Genomic DNA, 26483 nt, shown 5'->3' with positions numbered 1-26483 from the left:
ATACGCTTACATATGTAGGTTATCTCTTTCAGTTCCAGAGATATTTAGGTTTATTTATTTTTTTTTCTTTAAATTTCGCTTGATCTTTTTTGGTATTTTAGATATGCGATACAATTCTGAATAAAATAAATAAACTTACTAACAGTTATCTCTCTTTGAATGCGTTGGAACATGTAAGAAGGGCCATATTTTAACGTTTGTTCACTAAAGTACCCATATTTTTACTTTTATACAATAGAAACAATTTTTTTTCGGGACTAAATGCCATTTTTATATGATCCGGGAAAAAACTTAATGCAAATGCGTAAAAATTCAAAAATAGCTCACTTAATTTGGCTAATTTAGAAAACAATAAGTAAGAGACCTATATTCGGCTGTGCCGAATCTTATATACCCTTCACCAAATTATACTTTAAAATACAAATTTTAAATATTTTTAGGTAAACAAAATTTATAATTTTTTTTGAAAATTTAAATTTAAAATTTTTTTTCTTCAAAATTTTTTTTTAGTAAGCAAATTTATGACAAAAAAATATTTTTTGGTAAAAAAAGAAAATTCGTTTTAAAAAATATTTTTCCCGATTTTGACTCATTGTAGGACAAACAAATTTTTTTCTTAAAAAAATAATCGTGTTAAAAAATATTTTTCCAAATTTTCACCCATTGTAGGTCCACATTACTAAAGCCTCGATGTTATTAGTGAAAACGTATATATGACAAAAATATTTTTTTGGTAAAAAAAAATTCGGGTTAAAAAATATTTTTCCCGATTTTGACCCATTGTAGGTCCACATTACTATAGCCTTATAACAATGGACTTTAAAATATCTATCAAATATAGGCCAAAACTCGAGATTGTCCCGGTTTCGTCCTTATATATCAGCCATTTGTGGGCCGATTTTCTCGATTTTAAATAGCGACCGAGCCGGAAGAATTCTTGATATATTGATGTATCAGTCGTGTTAGTAAGTTATTTGGCAGCTACAAAAAGTTTATTTCAACAGGCGGACATGGCTATATCGACTTCGCTATCTATAACGATCAAGAATATATCGCTCATTTGCATATAAATAGTAGATGTTAATATCTTTCTAATCTGTATATAACCCAAATTTTTACTTGTCAAATATACGAGAAAACATGAATTTTAATTTTGACGTTCACAACAAAAAACAAGTAAGAAAGTATGGTGGGTCAAGCCCGACCATATAATACCCTACACTATGTAAAAGAGCAAAAACCTTTTTCTTTAAAAATTTCAATAATTTATATTTTTGAGTGATTTTCGGAAGTGGTCCTTATATGGGGGCTATGACCAATTATGGACCGATCACCATGAAATTAAGTACTGTAATTTATGTCTATATGAAAGTTTACTATGTTGAATTTTGTGAGTATACCAACATTTTTAAGCGATTTATGCACGTTAAGGTGATTTTCGGAAGTGGGTCTATATGGGAGGTATGACTAATTATGGACCGATCGTAACAAAATTTGGTGATATGAATTTTGTATATATAAAACTTATTTGGAGCGCAATTTGTGGAGATACATTTATAAATTAAACATTTATGACCGATAAAGTTCAATTTCGGAAGGACATTTGTATGGGGGCTACGTGAAATAATGGACCGATTTCAGCCCGTTTCAATAGGTTTGGTCCTATGTACCAAATTTGATCGAAATATCTTCAAAATTGCGATCTGTACTCCGCGCACAAGGTTTACATGGACAGCCAGCCGACCAGACGGACGGACGGACATCGTTTAATCGACTCAGAAAGTGATTCTAATATTTTTGGGCGTTACAAACATCTGCACAAACGCATTATACTCTCCCCACTATGGCGGAGTAGGGTATAAACACTATCATACAAAAAATAATTGACTTTTTTTAAAACTGATAAAACTATATGAAAGACTAATAAACGGTGCATATTTTGAATTACTCAGTTAAAAACACCCGGATTTTGAATTATGACGTTGTTGCAGCAAATGAGCGATATATACTTTGTGAAATTACAAACGGAATGACAAACTAATATATGCCCTTGCCACTCATGGTGAAGAGTATAAAAATTATGTTTAAGTAGTGAGGTTGCAAAAATCAAAAATTTCATGTGCCCCTAAAAAATATTGAATAAGCCTATTTTGTCAAGCGATTATAAATATGATACTCTTATTACAATCAGATTTATGGTTCAGAAGATATAGCCCTTCAAATTTAAATCATTTTCAGTGTTCAAAAAAACAGGCCGCTTTCAGAAACAGTATCTCTAAAACTAGGTAACAGATCGTCATTCTTTTTGATTCTATTAATAGATCTATTTATTAAGAAAAGAATTCATCAACTCTCCATTTTTTTAAGATTTCTCAATCGCAGGTACGGAAAAACTATAGGAGGTATTTTCATAATTTGTATTTCCTATAATAATAAATAAATTCCAATGAGACGATCAAAAAATTCTGAAATTTATTTAACTTCCGATCGGAAGACATCGATTTCAAAAGTTGGTTCACTTGACATGAAATCCCCCATATAGTGTCTGCGACAAATATATTGATGTGTTACAAACGGAATGATAAAATCAATATGCTTCGCAACTTTGTTGATGGCTGGCAAAAAAATCTCCAAACAAGAGTGAAAAAAACGTTCAACCGGTACACAAAATTGCAAAGAAAATCCAGTTTTTCTGTTGACCGTTTTATAAACACTACTCTCGATTATAAAAATAAAAAAATAAAAAATATTGTCTCAGCTATTAATCCAAAATTTTGAAAATTCAAATTTCAAAATTTCATTATAACTTCGACTATAATGAAACATAATACAAACATCATTGGTTAAATAAATTTGTATTTCAATTTAATTCAGTAACTATTCAAAATCCAGTGGAAATCATTAGCGAGGCGGATTCCTCCAATACCGAATATGATCATAATCGGATTGGTTAATTGATTTCCCTTTCAAAAAAATATAAAACCATCACAAGTTCTTTGAGAAACTTTTTTCTTGGAAAAAATATTTCGACTAAAAATTGAAGAAACTTGCAGCATTTTCTAAATTTGATCAGAAAAATCAAAACAATCAGTTGAAAGTTCATCAAAACTTAAACTTAAAACTGCCCTGTTACGCCTATGTGTCAATGGCTTAAGTAAGCATTTAGCTATTTAGATTTTTGTCTCATAAACATGTCTTTGTATCAGTTTTAAATTATAAATCGGTCAACATTAATGAGATACAAAATCAAGGCTAGAATCCGCAATAAATCATGGTGTATTCCTAATACATTATTACAATTATTAAACACACATCTTTGCAATTACATATATTAAATTTATATACAAAGTAAATGATTTTATTACACAATATATAAACACATATGAATGTTCACATTTAAAAAACATAAATCCCGATATCTACACTTGACTATCTAATGCGTAAAATGTGCCCACTTGCGCATATTCCGGTTTATCTAATGTCTCATTAAGGTCCAAAGAGGGTGGTGGTTGATCGGCTGGCACATCGGGCAGAGCATCGTTGGACATGCGTTTAGCACGATAAGGTATTTCGGCATACTTGACAAGATTTGCCGAACTACAGACTGTTTGCAGAGGTGTTAGATAGCAGCTCTCGGTGTCTTGATTATTCATATCTTGGACACTATTTTCCTCCGTTGTAGTTGAAGTACAGGTGTTAGGGTTGTTTAATTTGCTATATGCTGGTATAATTTCATACAAGTTGGTGTTGATATAACTTTGATAACTGGCCACACTTTCGTTGGATTTGCGACGTATTTGGGAACAGGAAAAGGGACTGTAAAGAAAGTAATTGTAATACATTAAGTAAAGTGGAAATATTTTATGTTAAAAGAATTTCACATACCCACGTCTAGCTAACTTTTCCTCTTTCTCCTTAATAGATTGCACAGAGTTGTCCTTTGGCAATACCACAATATCACCACTATTTGCATGCATGGTGGTTACTCTCTTGCTGCCTTTTAGTAAAATGGGTTTGCGTTTCAAAAGCAAATAAATCATTAAGATGCCCGCAAATGAAAACATGATGATGCCAAAGATAACTAAAGACAAACCGGTCACTCTCATGTCTTGCGTCAGCCAGGCACTATATTGTACCGCCAGATTACCACTCACATGTGTGGACTTGCAACTGAAAGGAGAGGTTGTCACCTGATTCTTATGCACCACACAGAAGGTGTAAGCGGTATTCGGCACCAGATCATCTACTGTGGTGACAAAGGAAATGGCATTGTAGCAGCCTAAACCATATTCATTGTAATTTACTTCCATTTTGTAATACTGGGTGGTGACCTTGCTAAACCAAATAAGACCAAAGGAGTCATCAAGAGTTGCGGGAGAAGCTACTACCACATTAACGCGCAAATTCTCCTGAGGTGTAACATCAAATAATATTAAGGGCCATTTCATGGGCTGTGTAATGCGTTCACTGATATTTGAGTGACTGGCTGAGCAATCCAGCTTCATTAAATCATCTTTAGTTATGAAAATTGGATTTTCAATATAGTGTGCAGAAGTAGTTAGAACAGATTCTGTTGTATCTTTAATAAAGGGTCTTTCATTGTCCGCTAGGGTAGGCATTCCATTGTTGCCATGTATATAGCCAGCTGTGGTTGTTTCATTTATGGAGTCTGTAGGTGCAAATGGCTCTAAAGAACTCACGCCACATATTTCATCATCGAATGCCGACCAATCTTTATACCACTCTGGCTGCGAGCACAATAAGCTCGTTCTGTAGTACATAAAAATAGCTTTCAATTCCTTTTGTAAATCGCACGTACAATCCCATTCATTATCGTTGGCATATATTTTCAAATCCCTGGGTACTTCCTTCCAGCCAAATATCGTACGACTAATCGTTAACAATTTATTATACGACAAATCCAAATACTCCAAAGTCGAGGTGAAATCGGAAAATATATATGCTGGCAAAGCTTCTAAATTGCAATGTGATAAATCCATATGCTCAACCATGGACACTTTACCAAATGCCGTATACTCCAGATGCTTGCCCAAATTATTGTAACTAAAATCCACATACACCAAATTATTTAATATATAATCGCCTCCCGTCAAATTACGTACACTTGGCATACCCGCCTGCAGCGTTAAATATTTAATTTGATACTTGACATAACACAGAAAATCCGCATGTACCGATTGTAGTGGCGTTTCTTTTTGTGTCACCGATAAGGCACTAAAATCCGAGGATATATTCTGAAAGAAATCCTTTTTCAATTCTTTAAGATGCAGATTTTCAAAGTAAATTTCTTTGAATCTGCCCTTGGCAAAGGCACCTGCCTCAATGTCTGTTATGTTGGCTGAAGCCAGATATAGGGTTATGATTTTGTCACTATAGTTGCCCAGAAAGCCATAAGAAATTATATTATTGGGAAATTCATAATTATAGAGACGTAGTTCATCTATGGTTGAACAGAAATAGTTCTGAAAATGTTGGAAGAATTTGAGTTAAATGAATTAGTAGTTTTATTGCATAAAATCTTACATTTTTCTCGGACACCATAAGAATGTCTTTATCAATTTCGTTGGATTTGCCATTGAAACAGACAAACTTACACAGCATTTGCACACAATTTGGAGGTATTCCAGCGATGGTTATATTAATATAGGGGCTGGAAAGAAAAAATATGGATTTTATTACATTACAACTATTTATTACATGGGATCAAACAAAAAAATTCGATAAAAAAAAACTGAATTTCTTAGAATTTACTCTTCTAATTTCGATAATATTTTTTTTATAACTTTATATTTATTTATTGAATCTGACTATATCATTAGGCCTTACAATAAGTTGTTAAATCTTATAACCAGAGATCGAAAATAACTCGTCCATATACCAAAAAACACAAATTGTGATTTATATTTTGTGATAAAAGTAAATCACTGAAAATAACAGTTATAAAATGATTTTTATTTAAATGGTTTGGTATGACAGTAAAATTGTTTTATGCTAAATTCCCAATTTTTAATTTGATAAATTCACTGAAAATTTATTGTTGGGGGATAAGCTAGTTCCTATGCGCATTTCACTGGTTGCTTAGGCCAGATCATCAGGAAACCTTTTCCAAAAAGGCTTTAGAAAAACTAAAGATATTATACAAATAAAACTATAGAGTGTTTGAGAATTACAGACACTCAAGCTATATTTGTAAAAATATCAAAGCTTAAACAAAACACCAACAATAAACCGTGATTTATCTTTTCTTATATTTCCTTACTACAATTGGTATGACCTTTATTCGTTTTTGTTGTTTTTTAATGGTATGGTGTGAGATAAACAATTCATTTGTTCTTGTTCTTAATAACTGTTACTTTCTCTTTTATTTACATACACAGAAAAAACTATTTTTTAAACCGTTTCATTTCAAATATATATTACATATTGAACTAGTTTCAATTATTTTATAATTGAATCAAGTATTCATGTGCTCAAAAACAAAATTTTCTGATATTTTCTATTGAATTTTGAGTTTTGAATTTGATAATTTTGACAATTGAATATACAATGTTCGTTATTGGTTGAACTTTAAATACAACAATTCTAGAATAGATAATTTTCGTAATTGAAAACACATTTTTGTTATTTTTTGTGTTTTCAATTACGAAAATTATCTATTCAAAAATTTTTGTATTTAAAGTTCAAGCAATAACGAAAATTGTATATTCAATTGTCAAAATTATCAAATTCAAAACTCAAAATTCAATAGAAAATATCAGAAAATTTTGTTTTTGAGCATATGAATACTTGATTCAATTATGAAATAATAATTTTTTATATATGGAGTTTGACATTCAAAACCACTCTCTCATTGTTTCGAATGTCAAACTCCATATATAAAAAATGCATTAATTCGCTCGTATTTGCCTGAATTCGCCACCGACACCACCTTGTATATAAATTCGCCTTGAGAATTTACCTTTGAAATGAAAGTGAACCCGTTATTTCCGGTCTCTGCTTATAACTAAAATTAAAACTAATTACTCTTCAATGAGAGCATTTAATGATAAATAGACCTCATCTTAGCAGGGTGTTAGATCTCCTCTACGAAGCCTTGATCTGCTTTGAGTTTGTGTGAGAAGCCAAGCAAGCGGATTCGGGTGGCATTGTAGTTTCAGTATATATTTTGCACGTACTTTCTTAAACTCATTCTTCACTAGTGGTACTTCCAAGTCTCTGTGGCTGTTTTCATTTCTTATGTAACATGGTGCACCTGTCATGGTCCTAAGAATTTTCGATTGCGCCCTCTGTATAAGTCCAGTACTATAATTACTGGCCGTTCCCCATAACACTTTTATACAGGATGACTTTATAGTCAAGGCTTAATTTTGATTGGTCATTGATTAACCAGTGAAGGCTAGAGGCTCTTAACTTCATGTGAAGTCTCATGGCATCTACACTGAAAGAAAAACCTTCGTAAATACAACGTTTTTCTACGTTATATTAATGATTTTGTTCTTGAAATCAGTCCGATTACCGGTGTCATTGCATTAACGAAAAATGTTTCATTAATCTCAAAATTTTCGTAAATATAATGAAATAATGTCATTAATATAGAATATATAAATAACGTCATCATACGTATTTACAATGTCAAATATCATTAAACCAATGATACAATTTCGTCAATATAATGAAAGGGTTTCATTAAATTAATGAATCTCTTTCAATACTAATATGAAAAAAATCATTAATTTAACGATTTTGCATTAATAGTATAACGACATGTTTCATTGATGTTAAGAAACTTTATCATATATGCAATGAATGTTGACATTGGTTTAATGACATTGCTTCACTAATATAATTATATCCTACATTAATGGAACGAAGTTTTTACATTTCAAAAATGAATTTTGTCATTGATTTGAAACTACATTGTTTCGTAAATAGAATGTGCTCCTTCATTAATGAAATATATCATAAATATAATGATTATAAGACATTATATTAACAATATTAATCATTATTTTAATAAAAGGTTTCATTCCAAAAACGATTCCTTTCATAATAATAATGAACAAAAATAAGTTATTTATAATTACAATTTATTAGGATTTTAATCTAAATGTACATATGTATTAATACTTTTTAAATACTTTTTATATTTAAATTCGATTTCAATATACATACTTCGCATTTGTATAAATAAATACAAAAAATATAAGCGGTATTCACAATGTAGAGTACTTGGCCTAGTAAAGAAGCAGAAAAACTATTTATTGACAAACATTTCAATTTCTAATGTATTTCGTTTTTATTTGTTTGATATTGTGCTCTTTTACTATATTACCAGGCCAAGTACTCTACATTGTGAATACCGCTAAAATGAAAAATAATTGAATATCAGTAAAAAAAATTTCGCTGCAGGAAGACTCAGATAGTGAAAAATGGTGATGAAACGTTTTTGGATTCCTGAGAGTCACTCAAAATTTGTTGAGACATGTTTTTCTCCGCCCTCCACTTTTCTAAATTATACTTAAAAACGATCTTGTCGCCAATTTTCATTTGCTGAGTAATTTCAAATAGGTCATTAGCAGACATTATGGAAATTGTGATGTTTTATTCTAAAAAAAAATATTTTAATAGTTTGTTTAAATTTTTATATAATTATTAATAATGTTTACCTTGAAACAAGTTTATGAGGTGATTTAGGCCCCAAGAAGTTAGTAGATATTGTAACGTGTTTTTTGAGTTTCTTCATCTAAAAATAAAATTTAAACGTATTCTTTAATGGGTATCATAAATTTTCCTTTTGATGTATTAATAATAGCTTACCTTTCTTATGAGTCATTGATCCACTTGAATCGAAAACCACTTCCTCAATTGATTGAAATAAATCCTCCTCAATCCATTTTTACACAAAAAACACTTCAAATTATTTATTACCAAATTAGATTTTGATCACAATTTCAACTTTTTATAAACAACAAATAAATCAATTATATTTTTAACACAACAACTCTTCACTTGTTGACTGTTTAAAATAAACTAAAATTAAATAAAAAGAAACTCTCAAAAACAGAAGATGATGCAATTTATGTTGTTGTTGTATTTTTTTTAAACGTGCCACATTATGTTCCAACTCTATTTTATTTTTCTTTGTGTCCATCAGCATCAACATTCTCTTGTGTCCCGTTATTTCTTTAAGAAACGTTCAATACAACGCAACTTTACGTTGTATTGATAACCGAATCGTTGTATTTACTATTATTATATTAAATACTTAATTTTTTTTTTATTGAATGACACATTACGTTAAATTAATGATAAAATCATTGTATTTACTACAAATTTTCATTAAAATTATGTTTGCAATAAAGTCCCGTTATGATTTGTTTGCAAAGAAATGCAATGACACATTACGTTGCATGGATTACAAGTTCATTAATTTAATGACATGGTTTCATTAAACGTTCGTCATAATTACGTGATTGTTAAAAAACTTGTTTAAAATATTAATGTAAAATGACATAATTTTTGGCGTTTTTCGTCTCATTAATGACAATTTGTTATATTAGCAAAATAGCAAGAACTAAACAATTTAAATATTAAAAACTACATTAATTCGATTTCTTTATATATAATTTTGTTTTATATAATTTATTTTTTTTATTTTTCAATATTTAATCCAAAAAAATGGAAAACAAAAAATTCATTATTGCTACGTAAATATTTCATTGAATTTTTAAGGGGTGCTGTATTTCATACAAATATTACTATATTTACACAAAAACAATTAGGATTTGCCAATTAAACCTTTTTTATTCCAAAAAATTAATTTGGGACACATTCGTTATTCAATTTATACATTGAATCTCACGTTAAAGTTTTACGTAATATTAACGTAAAAAGTTTCGTAGCATCAATGACTCTACGAAATGCCAAAAAATACTCATTTTGCCTCAATCGTAATATTAACGTAATTTTCGTAAATACAACGTAAAATTTCATATCATTAACGAAACTTTTCATTGCATTAACGTAAACAGGTTAACGTAAAAGTTTCATTGGGGTTACGAAGCGTTTTTCTTTCAGTGTATATGCCGATGTCTAAGTGAATACCAGCATCTGTCTGTGGAATATTTATTTTATTTAGTGTGATAGGTGGACAGTCACCCCTTCTGAGAGTAAATGTGATGTTTTTGCTGTTGAGTTCATTTACTCGTATTCTCCAGTTGTTCAACCATATCTCCACGAGTCCTAGATAATTGGCCAATTTCAAAGAAGCTAGCTGTGGATCTGCGTGGGAGCTATGTATTGCCGTAATATCAGCAATTGTTGGGTGGGTTTGACTTATGTTACTCAGGTGCTCGGCAAAAATCAATGCTTTGTCCTTAGCATTTCTTGTCCAATTACTATCGGCTCTTCTCTACGGACTTTTTCCATCTACCGGTGGTTTGATGTTAAGTGTGGCTTTCCAAAGAGAAAAGTTCGTATATTTAGTATTTGTCAAACTCTCGATGTATCTTCTAGTTCTGCGATCCTCCTCTAAACAAAGGGCTCTCTTCAGTCTTTTAGTAGCGATGGGCAGCCTCTGCTTTGCAACAGGTGATCTATTTTATTGCAACTCTCTTCTAAGCTACAGTGAGCCTCAAAAGTGAGTATACACCAAAAAATATTTGATTTGTTTTAAGATAATGAAAATCCTAAAATTTATTCATCGATTAAAGTTTTAATATTCCGGTTTGTTGGAGATTGAGTTGAATAATAGATTCGGTTGTGAAAAAAAAGCTTTAAGTCGGACTATAATGATTTTCATGATCCTAAAACAATCAAAAAATTCGCGGGTGTTTACTCACTTTTGAGGCTGTGTGTATCTCTTTTCGAGAAGTAATCGTTCAATATCAGAATTGGAAATAATCATTTTTGGCTTAAGAGGGATTTCGATCTTTGAATGATCCTGAGCCGAAGTAGTTAATGACGTGAAGTCACTGACGCATCCATTTATCTCTCCTTTACACTGTATATTTGGATTTGTGTGGATATGGCTACTGATTAACTTCTTGTATTTAAGCCAGTTTGTTTTGTAAAGCGGAATATTTGCTGGAGATTTTGGTATATTTTTGCCATAATAGGTGACTATTATGGGTGAATAGTCGGAAGATAAGTCAAAAGATATTTCCGTAGATATTGAATTTCGATCTATGTTTCTGGATATGGCAAAGTCTATAAGGTCAGGATTTTTTCTAAGATCAGTAGGCCAGTATGTTGGTAGACCAGGGGATACGCTATAAGGCTATTTTTACTGTCAACTAGAGCTTGGTAAAGCTGTCTTCCTCTAGGGTTAATTAACCGTGAACCCCAGTATTTGTGTTTCGCATTGTAATCGCCACATGTCAGGAAATGTTCTCCTAGAGTTTCAAAGAATTCTTCAAATAATATCGATAATATTTGGTATACATGTTTTCCATGGTCATACATAATATAAAATTATCCAGAATTTCTAAAAAATATTGGGAAAAAAGTCGAGGTAATCACGGCTTTTTGCTTATATCTCAGCCATTTGTGGGCCGATTTTCTCTATTTTAAATAGCAACCTATGATGGACTACAGCAGATATATTGATATATCAATCATGTACGAAAGTTATTTTGGGGGCTTCAAAGATTTGATTTCAACCGGTAGAAGGTCAGTCGGACATGGATATATCGACACCGCTATCTATAACGATCCGGAATATTTATACTTTATGGGGTCGCAAATGAAAATGTGAAAATTACGAATGTTTGGCGTGACACTTCGTACATGTGTTATACAAATCTACATTTGCAGTCATTTAATTTGAAACTACAAAACAATTGAGATCAGTTTGATGAGGAATTTATCTCTGTTTTAAGAACTGTGAGTTTGATACCAAAAGTTGATGAAAAATGGAATATTTTTCAATTCCTTTAGCACTAGAAACTATTTTATTGTGTGTATGATAAACAAACCAAAAACTTAAATGTCTATAACTTATAATCTGCAGTTCAAGGTTCTTTTGTTAGTCTTAAATGTGGCAATATCATGGTATTAATAATAAGTACTCGTACTATTACAGGTGTATTCTGGCCAGATCTACAAGTAAGCACGAGTGCTGAGTATAAAACTATCATCATTAAAATGTTAGCCGTGTATTAAGTAATAAATCAAAATAAATACACAATGTTTAATATGAGTAATAATATTGCTACATACGGTCTTATCTATATTTAGTTAGTTCATGTTTTAATTTTTGTTTAGGAAAGATACAAGTACCCCTTACATTAGTTGGTATAGCCAGGTTCATTATAATGGTGGTAGCACGCTACATATGAACAATATAGGAATATCTAAGATGTGGCCTTTTCAGAATCTAAAGACTCTTTAGGAAATAGATGTATTAAATTTACAATGCGGTTTCAAAATAATGGTTATTAACGCACATTACTGTGGTTTTTCTTTGGAAAATTTAGAGAATTGAATGATTCCATTATTTCAATTGCCACAACAAACAAATGGGATCGGTTACCACAGCAAAAGCAATTTCAATAAACTGTGTAACATAAACAGTAATCTACTTCAATTTACTTTGCTAGTAAGTAAGTCGTCTTAATACAGTTTGAAATTTTAAGTTCTATACAGCAAATAATGCAATAATAGTGATTTAAATGTATTTTGTTAGTGCAAGACTCAGATTTTTGTAGTGCGGTCGACACTAAAATTTATATCAGTGGACCGGATTATAGTTTCATCCCCTGTAAAACCAAATGCCTTTCTTTGAACTCGATCCAGCAGCTCTATACCTCACCTTGTAGCTCCTGCCATATGTGGATTTTATATTCCATTTTTGAACGAATGAAGCTAGTGTATACACGCAGAGAAAAAACATAGTTGTGGTAACCATAAACTAAGCGCAACATATTATGATCAGATTTATGCTTGTAGTCCAAAACATATTATGATCATTATTAGTAACATTAAATATCATAATATGTTTTGAAATAATCAAATTATGATACAAATCAATCATAATATGATTCAAAGTAATCATATTTATGATCCTATTAAATATTATTATTATCCAATGAAATCATATTATGATCTAAAGTAATCATATTATTATTAAAATTTATTTTTTGAAATAAAAATTTTATTTTAATAGGTTTTAGTTTTAAGGTACTAAATTACCAATTAAAATATTATTGATAAATTCACTGAAATTTATTGTTATTTGCTCTAGGAAAGTTAAAGATAATATACAAATAAAACTATAGAGCGAATGGGAATTACAGACACTCAAAATTTACTTGTAAAAATAAAACAGCATAGACAAACACCAACATTCACAATGGTGAGGAAAAAGACTATTAAAAGTAAACATACTTTGTTTGCATTTTAAGCATATTATGACTAGAATATAGAAACTTAACAATTAATGGTTGTACATAATATGTTTACCTATTTATCATTATTTAGTTGTCCGAAAATTATTTATTTTATTTTTACTTAGTTGTTCATATTTATAATTGCGATTAAAATATAAACGTTTACAGTAACTAAAATATGGTTAAAATTAAATTAAAACAACAATTATATGTTTACGACAACAATATATTGTTACAAAGAACATAGTATAGTTGTCGTAACCATGTAGAACCATGTTTTTTTTTTTTTGCGTGTATATACGAAGAAGGTCGGAATGGGAGAAATATGTCCGGCACCATCTCAAGAAACCAAAGCTCCTATAAGTTTTATTCGCAACATCGAATATATAACGATTCCAACGGACGTCACACAGTATTCTCGTACCTAGAATCAAAAGGTTATCTAAAACTCCAACAGTTTCGTTACACATACGAAGAATTGAAGTGTCAAGAGGCAACACTGAGCTAGAGTGCATTGAAATTAATTCGGTTCGATTTATCGAGTCATCCATAATGATTCTTGAGAGTTTAATCTCAGAAAGAGTTGGTCTATGGTCAAATGAATATGAGAACCAGGACATTTATTCACGTTGAGTCCGGATAGAATTTTCTTTACTGTGCGAATTTTGAAAAATATTTTAGGCAGTACAAGATACATATGCACTAGTTTGCGTCCTTCCTAAATGAATTGATAAGATTTAGTCGCATTGGCAGTAATGAAGGTGTAAATACCAGGATTATGAAGGCCAAACTAGGTGGCGCAGTCATAAAAATCGTGAACTCAGGGATACTCTTCTGGGTGGAATTTTATCATCAAAATTATGGGGTCTTAACCATACTCCACCATACTCGGATGATGTAGTGTGTGATGGAATATGCTTTGAAGTTAATGCATCAATGGGTCACTACATTAAACCACAGAAAACTGAAATGATGATGGATGAATAAATTTTAATGATGCTAAATTATGGGGACTTAAAACACGTTTGACTTATTGGCTATATAAGGGTATCCTAGTGTATAAATCATTTGATTGTTAGCCTGTAATAAATTCTCATAATTATTCTTCATATCTTGAACCAGTGAATAGTATGGTTGCATACCATAGCAGGAATATCCACTGCTGTTGCGGCCATGTGTAAGATTCTGGTAGATGTTTTCTGTCTTTAAGTTTTTGGGTCAAAATAGGAACATTCAAAACCCATACAAGTTTAAATATAAATCAAGTAAGAAAGTACACTGATTAAATGAGCCAAACAATTTTTCCTTTAAAATATCAATAATTTATATTCGTGACTGATTTTCGGCAGTGGGTCTTGTATGGGAGCTATGACCAATTATGAACCGATCACCATAAAATTAGATCGTGTAATTTATGTCTATATGAAAGTTATTTATGTTGAAGTTTATGTGTTTGCCAACATTTTTAAGAGACTTATGCACGTTAAAGGGATTTTTGGAAGCGGGTCTATATGGGAGCTATGACTAATTATGGACCGATCCTAACAAAATTTGGTGACATGAATTTCTTACATATAAAACATATTTGAAGCGAAATTTGTAGAGATAAATATGTAAATTAAACATTTATGACCGATAAAGTCCAATTTCGGGAGAACATTGTATGGGGGCTAGGTGAAATAATGGACCGATTTCAGCCAATTTCAATAGGCTTGGTCCTTGGGTCGAAAAAAATATATGCTCCATATTTGATCGAAATAACTTCAAAATTGCGACCTGTACTTTGCGCACAAGGTTTACATGGACAGACAACCAGCCAGCCAGACGGACGGACATCGTTTAATCGACTCAGAAAGTGATTCTAAGTCGATCTGTATACTTTAAGGTGGGTGTTAGACTAATATTTTTGGGCGTTACAAACATCTGCACAAACGCATTATACACTCCTCACTATGGTGGTGTAGGGTATAAATAGTGCTATATTCGAATCATATATCGTCCCCTTAATAAAACAATAGTGTATAATTTTTTTGCCATTTCGAAATAATTGAGATTAAAATTTTTGTGTTAGTAGACATCTAGAACAAAAGTAATATTTCAATTGATCTTTTGACCCACATTGTGGAAGTAGAATTTCACCAAATTTTAACCACATGTAGAATGAGTTATGTAGATTCTTATTATGCAATAATTGTGTATATGCTTATACACTATTGTTTTATTGAGGGGACGATATACCCTTCACCAATGTATTTGTTTTCTCCATTACCACTACTGGGAACATTTGGCTTCCACAAAGCATCACCATCTTATACGATTAGTTATTTTTTTCGCATAATTCCCATATAAGATTGCACTCCTAGTTATTGGAGTTCACTTGGAGTTTTATTGATATTTTGTATCAGTTTCGTTAAAAGGTTGTTGTTCCAGCTAAGTAGTTGATTGCTCTGCTGTAGCAAGTCCTGCGATGCATGTACGATGTTGACATAAGATCCAGTCTGTTGTTTCGTTAATCGGTTGTTGTTCGAGCTAAGTGATGATTGATCTGCTGTAGGTGCTCTTGGATAATGGGGCTGCCATCTATCGTTGACTAGAAACAACGCCCTCTGTGTATTTGGTGTAGTGATTACTACCTTTTTTCCCAGGAGTGGTGGCAGATTTGCTGACCTTTACCATGATGTTATTCACTTTTCCAGGGGGAGGGGTGGTCAGAGCGCTTAATGGATGGATTGTTTAGAGGGCGGTTAATTTTTAAAAACTCGAAAACCATAATAAACACTTTCTGTCATAAAACCATAATAAACACTTTCTGTCACTCTCTGCCAGGGATCGAACCTGGGGTGCTTGGTTTTGTAGGCAAGCATTTTAACCAATCACCAATGTATACTTTAAGATAAATATTAACAAGCCAGAAAGTACGGTCGGTCAAGCCCGACCATATAATACCCTACACTAAGTAAATAAGCAAAATCCTTTTTCAATAATTAATAATTTATTTTCATGACTGATTTTCCTAGCAAAATTTGTGTAGATATCTGTGTATGTGAATTATTTTATGACGGATAAAGTCCAATTTCGGGAGGACATTTATGTGGAGGCTTGGTGAAATAATATACCAATTTCAGGCAGTTTCAATAGGCTTCGTCCTTCAAAATTGCGACCTGTACTTTGAGCACAAGGTTTACATGGACAGCCAGACAGACGGACGGACGGACATCGTTTATTTAACCCAGAAAGTGATTCTAAGTAGATCAGTATACTTTAAGATGGCTGTTACACTAATATGTTTGGGCGTTATAAATTTTGTTAAACAAATATTTGGGAAAAAATGTTATTGAAAAAAAAATGTTCCTGAAAAAATCTAGGTAGTCGCGGTATTTCCACTGAAGTCATCCTCATCAAAGCGTATTGATGGCTGTATGTCACGAATAACACGAACAATGTTGGCCTCCAAGGCGGCAATTGTTGCTGGTTTCTTAGCATAAATCATTGACTTTACGTGGCCCCACAGGAAATAATCGAGTGGAGTCAAATCACCCGACCTTAGAGGCCAATTGATAGGTCCATTTCTCGAAATCAAGTTATCGCCAAATTTTTATTTCAATAAATCGATGATGCCACCAGCGCAAAACCGCATAGTGAACACAATTTGGTGAAGTTATCTATAAATTTCTCGAATTAATAACTGCACAGAGAAAACAGATTCGTGATAGCAACCGAATTTGTTGCCAATCGAATGATTCTATCTTAGTGACCGAATTTTACAGTTGTGACTGCAGTATTTTGTAAGGGGTAACTAACGTTTGGTTGTCTCAACTGAAATTCTTCTTTATCAACTGACTTTCTGTTGTTAGAACTGAAAAATTCAACGTGTGCAACCGAATCATTCGATTGGCAACAAATTCGGTTGCTATCACGAATCTGTTTTCTCTGTGTGGTTTTCAAAGTAAATTTGGTTAATTTGGTAGCATTGTTCAAGCACCAGAGTATACTGATCATAAATGTCCAAAAGTGAACGCATTATGACAAGTTTTTTGAAATCGAGCTTAAAAAACAGCATTTACTTAAACATCTTTTGCACAGAGAAAACATATTCGTGATAGCAACCGAATTTGTTGCCAATCGAATGATTCTATATTAGTGACCGAATTTTACAGTTGTGGCTACCAAATTTTAGAAGTGGTAACAAAATTTTGGTTACTTCAACCGAAATTCTTCTTTATGAACTGACTTTCTGTTGATAGAACCGAAAAATTCTATGTGTGCAACCGAATCATTCGATTGGCAACAAATTCGGTTGCTATTATGAATCTGTTTTCTCTGTGTGGTAAACGAAATACAAAACTATATTTAATTGGAATTTTGTTTCAATATTAGAATGGACTGAATTTGAAATGTACACAGAAAAAACAGATTCGTGATAGCAACCGAATTTGTTGCCAATCGAATGATTCTACCTTAGTGACCGAATTTTACAGTTGTTGCTATAGAATTTTAAAAGGGTTAACAAAAGTTTGGTTGCTTTAATCGAAATTCTTCTTTGTCAACTGTCTTTCTGTTGATAGAATCGAAAAATTCTATGTGTACAACCGAATCATTCGATTGGCAACAAATTCGGTTGCTATCACGAATCTGTATTCTCTGTGTAGATCTTGTTTTAGAAAAAATACTCGGATCACCACTGGGTTATATTAGGTCAACAAAGTATCAACACTTAATTTTCATGTTTCATTTGTTTATGGGACAGCAGAGCAAACAATAGCCATTCGATCCAGAAAGACTGACCTCTGAGAAAAAATATGACGGCAGGAAAACAAAATGATTTAAAGAAAAATTATTTATGTGAAAGTAGCTCAACAATCTAACCCCTATAACCCATCAAAACGTTTTTATATTTATAACTTATCCCCACAAAATAACTACGAATAATAATAATCGATAAAACCTACAAAATGATTATTATTATTATTTTTTTTATTACGTTTCATCAGACTTTACCACCAAACCTTGCAATGTGTTATTTCATTGGGAATTGGCAATAATGAAAATCATGCAAAACTTACGTGACTTCTAAGAGTGTATCCGTTAGTTTGATGACATTTTTTAAAAGTTTTAAACCATTGGCCGGCGTTAAAACCTCCACTCCCGTTAAACCGCCAACATTTAGAGAAATATTAAATAAACAAAAAAATATAAAATGCTTGTTAAGCATTTTAAATTTATTTAACAAGCTGGAAAATATGTTACAGCTAAAATTTCTTATTTTTTTTATTATTTTTGTGATTTATAATAATTGTTTGCAGGTATTTTTATTAAATGACGAAGTTTAATGTTGATTTTTTCAATATTAAAATCCATTTGAATTTATTTGCCAAGATTTGCATAGATTTCCTTTAGATTCCTTTATTTCCTTAAAGCTTTAGTTCCTTTATTTATTTTTTTTTGTTAATAAGTTAACACAACTTTACTGTTTCCATATTTAAAATAAACTGAATTTGTTTTATACTCATGGGCAAATAGGATTTCAATATTTAGTAAAATGTATCATTATTATTAGAATTATTATCAGTCGTTTTGGTTTATCTGTCTATATTTAATCACACAATATTTGTTTTAGTTTGTTGGGTGATTAGAGAGCCTGTTTCTGTTCGATTCTATGCAGTATTTTATCGTCAAAATAAAATGTATAAAAAAAAAATAAACTAAACAAATGAAAGTGAAAATTTATTTAGTCTATTCTTTTGTTTTTTTTTATTTTGGAGATGATGAGAACATTTCCATTTGTTATTTTTTGTATTGTTTGCAAAAATTTGCATTGTAATAGAAATTTGATTAGACTGGTTACTACCATTTTTATTAAATGAATTTGTTTAGGGTGCTTTGGTTTAAGGAGAAGGATCCCTGACAGTTTTTATACCAACCACTTAAAAAAGATGAGATTTTGTCATTTAGTTTTGTATCATCTTGAAATATTCATCGCAGACCCACAAAAGCATATATAGTCTGTGTCCTTATGAAATGTTAAGATGATCTCGATATGTCCGTCCGTCTGTATGTCTGTTGAAAACACTATAGGATGCACACAAATGTATCTAGCTGACTGAAATTTTCCAGAGGTACACTCTGTTGATAAGGTTTGTTTGGTATTAGGTTAGTCTTAGGTCGGGTAACTTATCAAAATTTTAAACATAGTTAAGGCATAAATATATTTTTTTCATCCAAAAAAAATATTTAAACAGCTTAACTGTGTTTAAAATGTTGATAAGTTACCTAGCCTTAGTACTTTAAAACCCCATTTGAAAATCTGGCTTTTTGTTATTTCAATATGTTAACAAAATAAGAACTACTATTTACAAGTTTTTTCATATTTTATCTATTTTTATCGGAAACAATTTGTTATATTTTACATCAAGTGGCAGTGAAAGGCAGAAGTGGACTGCCTTTCATTTTGGAAGTAAATAAACCTATTACACTATACAATAAAATCAAATGTTTTCCAAAATTACAAGGTCCGACCAATAAATTATGATAGAGGAGTCAAACAAAAAAGACACGTGTATTGGCGTTTTGAAAGTTTACATCTGAATTTCATTTGAGGGGGAGATTCCCAACTCTAGCTCATTCTTATTGCTAATCGGCATAACAAAGCATGTGATCCTTACATTTTAGGTATAAAATATGTTCTGCAAATTTATGTAAAATGTTACGGAGAACATTTTCGTAGAATATGTTAACCACCTAAATCCTTCCTTTAAAAAAGAGAAAAAACACCATTAAAACGGGGATTTAAGGGGCTGAAATGTTTCGCAAAAATATTATCCGTGAAATTTTACTATAAATCCCTGAATATACCAAAACGGAAAATTTAACCAGAAAGTCAGAATTAAGACACAACAAAAGAGAGCCTAGGGTTAATTATAGCATAACATTTTACATAGATTTGCTGAACACATTTTATACCTAAAATGTAAGGATCACATGGTAAATAAAATTCAATTTAAATATAAAAAATATTTAACATATTTATCCCATTATAATTTTATGCCAAAATAAAAATAATATAATATAAACTGAAAATGCAGTATGACTATATGAAGTATGTAGTTTCAAACATATGTATATAGACTTTGTCATGTGTTAAAAGTTGTTTCGATTTTAATTTGATTTCGATTTGTTCAGATTTGACTAATTTTTAGTATTTTTCATACAAAGACACACGGTTTCGTATGATGATTCAATAATTAATAAATATAAATCATACGCTTAGAGTGATTTACTTCCATTTGACAAATTTTTCAAAATAACAAAAATCAATTGAACTCTTTATATATGTATCTTTATATATCTTTATTTACCCAACTAACAGATTGAAATCTTAGCTATTTTGGGAATATATTTTGCACAGCCCATTGCCACATCCACTATATACAATTTGCTGATAAAGTTTGAAAGAGCAAATAATTGTGAAACGAGTAGGCATGGTAATTTTTCAATTTCAACAATATATTGCTCATTTTATTATCTATACTCCTGCCAAATTTCTTAGAAATTGCTTTTCATTTGTTGGAGATATTCAATGAAAACTAAAATAATTTTGAAACCATAAAAATTACAATTATTTTAGTTTTCATTGAATATCTCCAACAAATGGTAGGCAATTTCTATGAAATTTGGCAGGAATATAGAAAATAAAATGGACAATTCAATGCAGAAATTGTGAAATTGCCACGCCCACTCGTTTCACAATTATTTGCTCTTTCAAAATTTATCAGCAAATTGCATCTAGTGGCCGTGGCCGTGGCAATGGGCTGTTCAAAATATATTCGCATAATAGCCAACATTGCTATTTAGCACTTGGATTAAATTTCAGGCAGATATCTCTTTTATTTTAAAAGATATTTTAAAAAGAGTTAAATTGATTTTTGTCTAAATGAGATATTTTCTGGTTAAAAATGCTTTCGAGTTATCTCTGAATATCTTGCACATTTAGTTACCAATTCCCTTGGAACTTGGCATAGTTCTGGAGAAGGAAACTGGCTTTTCATTGGTGAAGTAAAAAACCTGCCATATTCCCTCATTATTGAATTATATGCCCTTATATCAAAAACTTGCAAATTTAAGCAAGTGGGCGTGGCAGTGGGCGGAAAAAAATATGTCAACAATCTAGCTGGCATTCCATTCTATTATATGCATTAAATTTCTTTCCAACTGCTCTTCTAGTTTAGGAATTATACGTTTTAAAAGAAAAAAATTATTTGACAATCACCTGCTACTAAATTCTGTTCGCCTATTACATGACAAAAAGTTTAATTTTGGGTTTTTGTAATTTTTATAGTTTTAAAATTATTTTAGTTTTAATTGAATATCTCCACTAAATGGAAAGCAATTTCTAAGAAATTTGGCAGGAATATAAATAATAAAATGTACAATTCGTGTGAAGCTTATTTCTGAAATTTTTTCAGCCCACTGCCATGCCCACTTGGTTAAATTTGCAAGTTTTTGATACAAGTGCATATAATTCAATAATGAGGGAATATGGCAGGTTTTTTACTTCACCAATGAAAACCCAGTTTCCTTCTCCAGAATTATGCCAAGTTCCAAGGGAATTGGTAACTAAATGTGCAAAATATTCAGAGATAACTCGAAAGCATTTTTAACCTGAAAATATCTCATTTAGACAAAAATTAATTGAACTCTTTTTAAAATATCTTTTAAAATAAAAGAGATATCCGCATGAAACTTACTCCATCTAGTAAATTAAAACGTTGGCTATTTTGTGAACATATTTTGCACTGTCCATTGTAACCACCACTAGATAAAATTTGCTGATAAAGTTTAAAAGAGCAAATAATTGCGAAACGAGTGGGCGTGACAATTTTTCAATACCAGCATTAATTGTCCATTTTATTGTTTATATTCCTGCCAAATTTCTTAGAAATTACTTTTCATTTGGTGGAGATATTCAATGAAAACAAAAATAATTTTGAAACCATAAAAATTACAAAAATTAAAATTGAACTTTTTTGACATGTAACAGATGAACAGAATTTAGTAGAAGGTGATTGTCAAATAATGTTTTTCTTTTAAAACGTATAATTCCTAAACTAGAAGAGATGTTGGAAATAAATTTATTGCATATGATAGAATGGAATTCCAGCTAGGTTGTGGACATATTTTTTCCGCCCACTTGGTTAAATTTGCAAGTTTTTGATAAAAGTGCATATAGTTCAATAATAAGGGAGCATGACAGGTTTTTGGTCTCAACAAATGAAAACCCAGCTTCCTTCTTCACACGTATGCCAAGTTCCAAGGGAATTGGTTAGTAAATGTGCCAAATATTTAGAGATAACTGGAAAGCATTTTTAACCAGAAAAATATTTCATAATGACAAAAATCAATTGAACACTTTTTAAAATATCTTTTAAAATAAAATAGATATCCGCATGAAACTTAAGCCAGCTGGCAAATTAAAACATTGGCTATTATGTGAACATATTGCACAGCCCATTGCCACACCCACTAGATAAAATTTGCTGATAAAGTTTGAAAAAGCAAATATTCGGGAAACGAGTGGGCGTGGCAATTTTTAAATTTCACCAGTGAATATTCCATTCTATTATCTATATTCCTGCCAAATTTCTATGAAATTGTTTTCCATTTGGTTGAGATATTCAATGAAAATTAAAATAATTTTGAAACCATAAAAATTACAAAAATCCAAATTGAACTTTTTTGGTCCTGTAATAGGTAACAGAATTTAGTAGAAGGTCAAATAATGTTTTTCTTTTAAAACGTATAATTCCTAAACTAGAAAAGATATTGGAAAAAGATTTAATGCATATGATAGAATGTAATTCCAGCTATATTGTGGACATTTTTTTCCGCCCACTACCACGCCAACTTAGTTTAATGTGCAAGTTTTTGATAAAATTGCATACAGTTTAATAATGAGGGAGCATGACAGGTTTTTGGTCTCAACAAATGAAAACCCAGCTTCCTTCCCTACACGTATGCCAAGTGCCAAGGGAATTGGTAACTATATGTGCAAAATATTCAGGCATAACTGCAAAGCATTTTTAACCAGAAAAATATTTCATAATGACAAAAATCAATTGAACTCTTTTTAAAATATCTTTTAAAATAAAAGAGATATCCGCATGAAACTTACTCCATCTAGTAAATTAAAACGTTGGCTATTTTGTGAACATATTTTGCACTGCACATTGTAACCACCACTAGATAAAATTTGCTGATGAATTTTGAAATAGCAAATAATTGGGAAACGAGTGGGCGTGGCAATTTTTCAATATCAACATTGAATTGTCCATTTTGTTATCTATATTCCTGCCGAATTTCTATGAAATTGTTTTCCATTTGGCTGAGATATTCAATGAAAACGAAAATAATTTTGAAACCATAAAAATTACAAAAATTAAAATTAAACTTTTTTGCTCATGTAATAGGTGAACAGAATTTAGTAGAAGGTGATTGTCAATTAATTTTTTTCTTTTAAAACGTACAATTCCTAAACTAGAAGAGATGTCGGAAATAAATTTAATGCATATGATAGAATGGAATTCCAGCTATATTGTGGACATATTTTTTCCCGCCCACTGCCACCCCCACTTGGTTAAATTTGCAAGGTTTTGATACAAGTACATTTAATTCAGTAATGAGGTAGCATGGTAGGTTTTAGACTCCACCAATGGAAACCCAGTTTCCTTCTCCACACTTCTGCCAAGTTACAAGGGAATTGATAACTAAATGTGCAAAATATTCAGAAATAACTCGAAAATATTTCATAATGACAAACATCAATTGAACTTTTTTTCAAATATCTCCGGAACTAAAACAGATATCCGTCTGAAACTTAATCCAACTGGTAAATTGAAACAATGGCTATTTTGCACAGCCCACTGCCACTCCTAGTAGCAAAAATTTAAATGATTGTGGATTAAAATTTACTTTTTTGTGTTATTTTTTACAATTTTAATTTCTATTGGATTTAAAAAAACACCTTATTCCATTCTATTAAATCATCCTAGTTGTTTTCTTCAACAATTAAATAAAATATCGGCAATTCGTTTGTTATAAATTAAAATAGTTTGTTCTTTAATTGTTGGTTTTTTGTTCTTTTACAAAATAATTGCTTTAATACAAGTCAAATACACACAGAAATTAATAATATTCGAGTTATACTTTTAAGATTTTATAAGTAGATAGTTGTTAAATTAAAATTATACATAAAGCTTGTTTTATTGAAAATGAAAAAAATGTCTAAACTAGAAACAATGGGTAAGAGTAATCATTTGTTTAGTAGGTATAGTGAATAGCTTAATGTTAAAAGAAAGTCTTATAGATTTTAAATTAATTTGTATCACTTAATTGTTGGTAAAACAGCGTTTACAAAAAGGGGTTTGAAATAATGAAATTTGAGTTTTTGAATATTTTAAAAAGGTTGACGCGGCAAGTATTAAATATAATGCAATGTATTATTTTGATAAGCTGCCCTAATACATGTCATCCTTAAATACTGAATAGATTTCTCAGTTAGAAGAAAGAGTCAAGTATCAGACCCCTTTGTCTACGCCATTTTATCATTTAATTGAGTTTCTCTATACGATCTTAGTTATTACAATTAGACTTTATAATTCTGTTTGTTTTTTTCTCTCTTATTACTAACATTACAATAATATTTTTTTTACAATTACATGAGTTGGATAATTTTTTTTTACAAAAGTTAGTAGAGCTTATTTTATTAATTAATAAGTTTTCAAGTTTTGTTTTTCTTTGTTTAATGTAAAATAAATACACTTATATTTAGGCTTAATACTTAAATTAATGGAATTATTTTTCTGGGTTTCTTTTATTTTATTTTTAACTTACATAAATGTATTTTATGAAATGAAACATTACAATTTTTTTGTTGTCACATTAAAATTCTTACAATTCTCGTATGTTTAAGGAAAATAAAAATGTTTTATTTTAAAATAAATTAAGTTGGGTTTATTTTTGTTTCTTTCACTTAATCTTAAGTTTTATAAGCTAATTATTATATTTAAGCTTTAGTTAATTAAATATGTTAATTTTAATTTAAAATTACATTAATAATTCAAATAAAATCATCATTTACACTGATTTTCACAAAGGAAAATTAAAAATAATTCTACACAATTTGTTAGCAAGAGTGAGTGGTGGATGGCAATGAATTAAAAATTATTTACAGGTATGCTCTTCGATAATTTTCACACAGACATCACATTTAACCTGGCAACACCAATGGAACTTGCAATTGCATCGTTCTCGCACCACTATGTTTTTGGTATTGTAACCCCGACCGCAGCACAGAATGCCACAGCCATCCAAACCATTGGAGGTTTTGTTGCACTCACGGCCATGGGTACCTTTAAATTTAAAATAAGAAAATACAATTAATATTTTGATTAAAAAATAGATATGTGTTGAAAACCTTACCTGGCCATTGCAGCTGTTTATTACTTCGACACCAGTCGGGACTCTCATCCAAATACACCAAATCATGGGCTGTGGGCACTTTGAATTGTGGATCTTTCACCTGTAAACGTCCACGTTTATTCAATTTCACCTCTGTGGATTCTTCATATTTTTCTCGTAAATAGTCACCTTTAATAAAGAAAATAACAGAAAATTGTTTATTTAGTAAAGCCACAAACCTTAATGCTAGTGGGTAATAATGTGTTCAATGATAAGACAGTTTTTACAGCAGCTAAAAGTATGCTACACATTTACATAGGTAACTGTTGTGTTTAGTACTACTGTTGTTTAAACAGCATTGCTAAATGTTATTTAACATAAGAAGCGCTGTATTAGCCATTAAGTGGCACGCGTTTTATTATACCATCTCACATAATGCATTAAAATTGTGTACAGTGGTTTTCCAGGTTAAAGAATAATAATTTGTTAAATTGAATACAATAATTTGTATGATTTAACTTGATTTAACTGCTTTGTAAGTGTTTATTCTTATTTAACGAAAGATTTATTATGGAGTTTCCAACTGTTTTTGGTAAATAATTTTTATTAATATGTTTATAC

The 26483-nt window shown here is 30.7% G+C and overlaps 2 protein-coding genes across 2 annotated transcripts in view; both read right to left on the bottom strand.

Moving 5' to 3' along the window:
* Positions 1–3418: 3418 nt before the first annotated feature.
* Positions 3419–18621, bottom strand: LOC135961399 (uncharacterized). The gene is made up of 4 exons (XM_065512898.1): positions 18473–18621; positions 5545–5671; positions 3886–5483; positions 3419–3816 (listed from the first exon to the last, which is right to left on the bottom strand). The coding sequence occupies exons 1-4, from the start codon at positions 18619–18621 to the stop codon at positions 3420–3422; spliced, it is 2271 nt and encodes a 756-aa protein (XP_065368970.1). The 3' UTR covers position 3419.
* Positions 18622–25393: 6772 nt separating this feature from the next.
* Positions 25394–26483, bottom strand: part of Wnt5 (Wnt oncogene analog 5) — a 228504-nt gene continuing 227414 nt past the window's right edge. The window contains exons 8-9 of the mRNA XM_065512221.1: positions 25884–26051; positions 25394–25813 (exon numbers count right to left, since the gene is read on the bottom strand). Of these exons, the coding sequence (XP_065368293.1) occupies positions 25626–25813; positions 25884–26051 (356 nt within the window). The 3' untranslated portion in view covers positions 25394–25625. The remainder of the gene's footprint in view (positions 25814–25883; positions 26052–26483) is intronic.

The sequence above is a fragment of the Calliphora vicina genome, chromosome 5, assembly GCF_958450345.1.
Source record: "Calliphora vicina chromosome 5, idCalVici1.1, whole genome shotgun sequence".
NCBI lineage: Eukaryota > Metazoa > Arthropoda > Insecta > Diptera > Calliphoridae > Calliphora > Calliphora vicina.
The sequence above is the reverse complement of the archived record's forward strand: the minus strand, read 5'-3'. Positions and strand labels throughout refer to the sequence as shown.